Here is a 3,524-nt window from a genome sequence, read left to right on the forward strand (position 1 = left end):
AGGAAGTCAAGATAATCAAATTTCATTAAGTTGCACTACTCAGGGGTGCTGTAAATCTGAGTTAATCTAAACTGATGACATTAGTAAAAAATTCAATTAATTCTTTTCAGATACTAACACATATAGATGTCCAAAACATTTATTTGGTAAGCAAGAACCACAAGGAAGGGAATGTAGACTAATTCAGTTGGAATAACCACCGTTCCAAAAGGTTTTCCAAGAGATTTACCAAACTATAATGAAATATTGTAGAAGTCTATTTGTGAATTAGGGGTTTGGAATTTTATCATCAATAGAAACAATATTATCATTGGTACTTACGATCTTATATCTAAATTCAAATGTGTCATATCTAAATTCAAATGTGTATCAAAAATGGTACATTTTCAATGAGAAATAGAATTAAACTAAACAGAATCCTAAATTGAAAAACAATTAAATTTCATTGAACTGCATAGAACATGTTGCTGGAATGTCCTAAAATTAATTCCACTTGCTTCCATAAAATATCATTTGACAACAAGGTATCCACAAAATTCAAGGGAAAATGTTTCTGTCCATAATAAAACTGTCTACATTATCATGGAACAGAATCTTGTAAATAGGGTCCTTTGAATCCTATAATGGGCATTACTTTCAAGGAGATAGTGTTCTTGATCCATAATCTAAAGTGGACAGGCCATTCTTCTAACTCATCTCAATACTCTGAACCCATCACTCTTATGCAATTAGCCACCATTAATTGAAGGATCTATTTTAAATGTCACACATTGAATTAAACACTGCAGATACAAGGAGAAAAAAAATGAAACAGCAACTATCCTCAAAAAAAGAGTACATTTTAATGCTTTTTTTTTGTCCAGATTTGAGTATTTGAAATCCATATATGTGACAGGTAATTGAGGTTAAATATTTTTGAAAATTAATTCAGAATAGAGTTTTCCTGCTAACATGTTTGTATTTTTATTAATTTACTTGATAAAAGTTTATTATTTAGTAAAGTGGAAGAGATCTAGAAGGGCAGAAGAAGAGACAATATTGTCCCAGTTTTCAAACAGAACAGAGTACACAAATTAGACTCACTAAGCTGGACATTTTCACTGGCTTTAGCTAATGCATAGAATGCTTTTCTCTTCATCTCTATCTCTCAGCTTCTCTTGCTTCCTTTAAATCTCAGTTAAAATCTCATCTTCTAGAGGAAGTTGTTTACAATCTCTCTTATTCTAAGATTTTCCCGCTGTCAATTATTTACTATTGTTCCTATAGATAGTATTTGCATGTTGTCTCCTGCATTAGATTGTGAAGTTTTCAAAGGCAGGAATTATCTTTTGCTTATCTTGGCATTCCCTGCACTTCATACAATGTCTGGTACATAAGAGGCACTTAATGAATTTTATCAACTGACTGACAAAGGGCAATTTCCGATCTCAGTGTGTTCATAGTCCAAAAGGAGAAATAAGATGAAAATTACTATGTAGAAATAAGTAAGGAACAGGATAAACTAAAAATAATAAATAGATTGAAGGTAATAGAATTAAGGAGAATCAAGAGAGGCTTTTTGCAGAATGTGTGATCTTATATGGGATTTGAATGAAGTGAGGGGAGCCAGAAGGAAGAGATGAGGAATGAGAGCATTCCTGTCATTAGAGACTGTCAGTAAAACTCCCAGAGATGGGATAATGAGTATTCTGTCTAGGGAATAGAAATGAGGTCAGATGGCAGGATTTGTTGGGGTGGGTGCTTTTAAACAGAGAACATAGGGTGTAAGAAGATGAATTAGTATTAAATTGTCCAAAAGGAAAAGTGGAATCATCACTACCTATTAGTCTTCAATTAGTTTTCTTTACAAGTCTTTTTGGCCAATTACCAATGAAGTACATAAACATGAATGATAAGAAAGGAAGCTAAAATCAGAGATTACCATAATCATCCTGCCTTGCTATTCCATTATATCTTTCTATGATCCTTTTGTCTGCTTCCTGGAAATTTGCTGTCTGACAACTGACTTATGCCTAATACTAAGACTAAGAAACTAGCAAAGTCACTTCCTGTCTACTATACTATAATACATGCCATACATTGGCTTATTATATGAAGGAATGTTTTCTATGCTTTGAGCTATCAAACAATGAAATGGCTTTCTTTTTTTAGGATGCATTACTCATTAATGAAAAAGATCTTTGGAAATTTAATCATGGTAGATGTGGATGGTTTGATGGAAAGTTGGACTGGATGACATCCTAGAGCCCTTTGAAATTCTAAGATTCTGTAATGCTAAGATTATATCCCTACTAAAAGTGTCTACAGGTGCCTTTATCAAGAAGCAGGAAGATCAAACATGAACCAGAACAATAGGACCTGGGTGACAGAATTTCTCCTTCTGGGTCTTTCTGGGGACCCTCAAACTCAGCTGCTGCTCACTGTATTGTTCTTGGGGGTCTACTTAGGTACTGTACTTGGGAGCTTACTCCTCATCTATCTGGTTCTAACTGATTCCCAGCTCCATACACCCATGTACTTTTTCCTTTGCAATTTGTCTTTAGCTGACCTTGGCCTCTCTACTGTCATAGTTCCCCAGGCTATAATCCACATGTTAACTAAAAGGAATTCCATTTCTTTTATGGGATGTGCAGCTCAGATTTTTTTTTCTATCATTTCTGGAGCTACACAGTGTTCACTGTTAGCTGTGATGTCCTATGACCGATATTTAGCAATCTGTGATCCCATGCATTACTCTCTCATCATGACAGGGAAGGTGTGTGGACAATTGGCTTTGGTGTGCTGGGTCAGTGGTATTTTTGCATCCTCAGTTGACACTATATTTACACTATGCTTACCCTACCAAGGAGACAATAGGATTGCTCATTTCTTTTGTGAGGCACCAGTTCTCTTGACTCTGGCATCTGGAGACACTCATACAGCAGAAATGGCTATTTTCTTAATTGGAGTTTTGATTCTTCTTGCACCTGTGTCCTTGATTCTAGTCTCCTATGGATTCATCATAGTTACTGTCATTAGAATGAAGACAACATCAAGAAGACTCAAGGCATTCTCCACCTGTGGCTCTCATCTCCTTGTGGTCATCCTTTTCTATGGGACTCTCATTATTGGCTACATGACACCCAAGTCCTCCAGGGAGCAGTTCAAGCGGGTTGCTGTATTTTATGGTGTCGTAAACCCTATGCTTAACCCTCTCATCTACAGTCTGAGGAATAAGGAAGTGAAGAGAGCATTCAAAAATGCAATCAAAAGGAAATAACCCTCATTGTCATAGTGCTACATTTGGCCATACCTTTAATGTCCTACACTTACCATTTAGCCTCCTAGCAGAAAAATCAGCCTACTATTACTGTTATTATGTAATACTTGAAATCATTGTCCTTTTTCATATATCTCTCTATATACATATATGTATGTAAATATGTATGTATATTGTATATTATTGTACATCCTTGCAATGATTCAATGAATGAAAGAAATTTAAGATGATGTATTAATTTCTCCATAGATGTGGGTGGAGTTTT

General features: G+C 35.2%; 1 protein-coding gene across 1 annotated transcript; it reads left to right on the forward strand.

Moving 5' to 3' along the window:
• Positions 1 to 2,338: 2,338 nt before the first annotated feature.
• LOC123235350 (olfactory receptor 2D2-like) lies at positions 2,339 to 3,259 on the forward strand. Its single transcript, XM_044661463.1, has one exon. The coding sequence runs from the start codon at positions 2,339 to 2,341 to the stop codon at positions 3,257 to 3,259; it is 921 nt and encodes a 306-aa protein (XP_044517398.1).
• Positions 3,260 to 3,524: the final 265 nt, after the last annotated feature.

This window comes from Gracilinanus agilis, chromosome 2 (assembly GCF_016433145.1).
Source record: "Gracilinanus agilis isolate LMUSP501 chromosome 2, AgileGrace, whole genome shotgun sequence".
Classification (NCBI taxonomy): Eukaryota; Metazoa; Chordata; class Mammalia; order Didelphimorphia; family Didelphidae; genus Gracilinanus; species Gracilinanus agilis.

Excerpts from the sequence above, each read along its gene's own strand:
- LOC123235350 (XM_044661463.1), top strand. The coding sequence starts at position 2,339 with ATGAACCAGAACAATAGGACCTGGGTGACAGAATTTCTCCTTCTGGGT.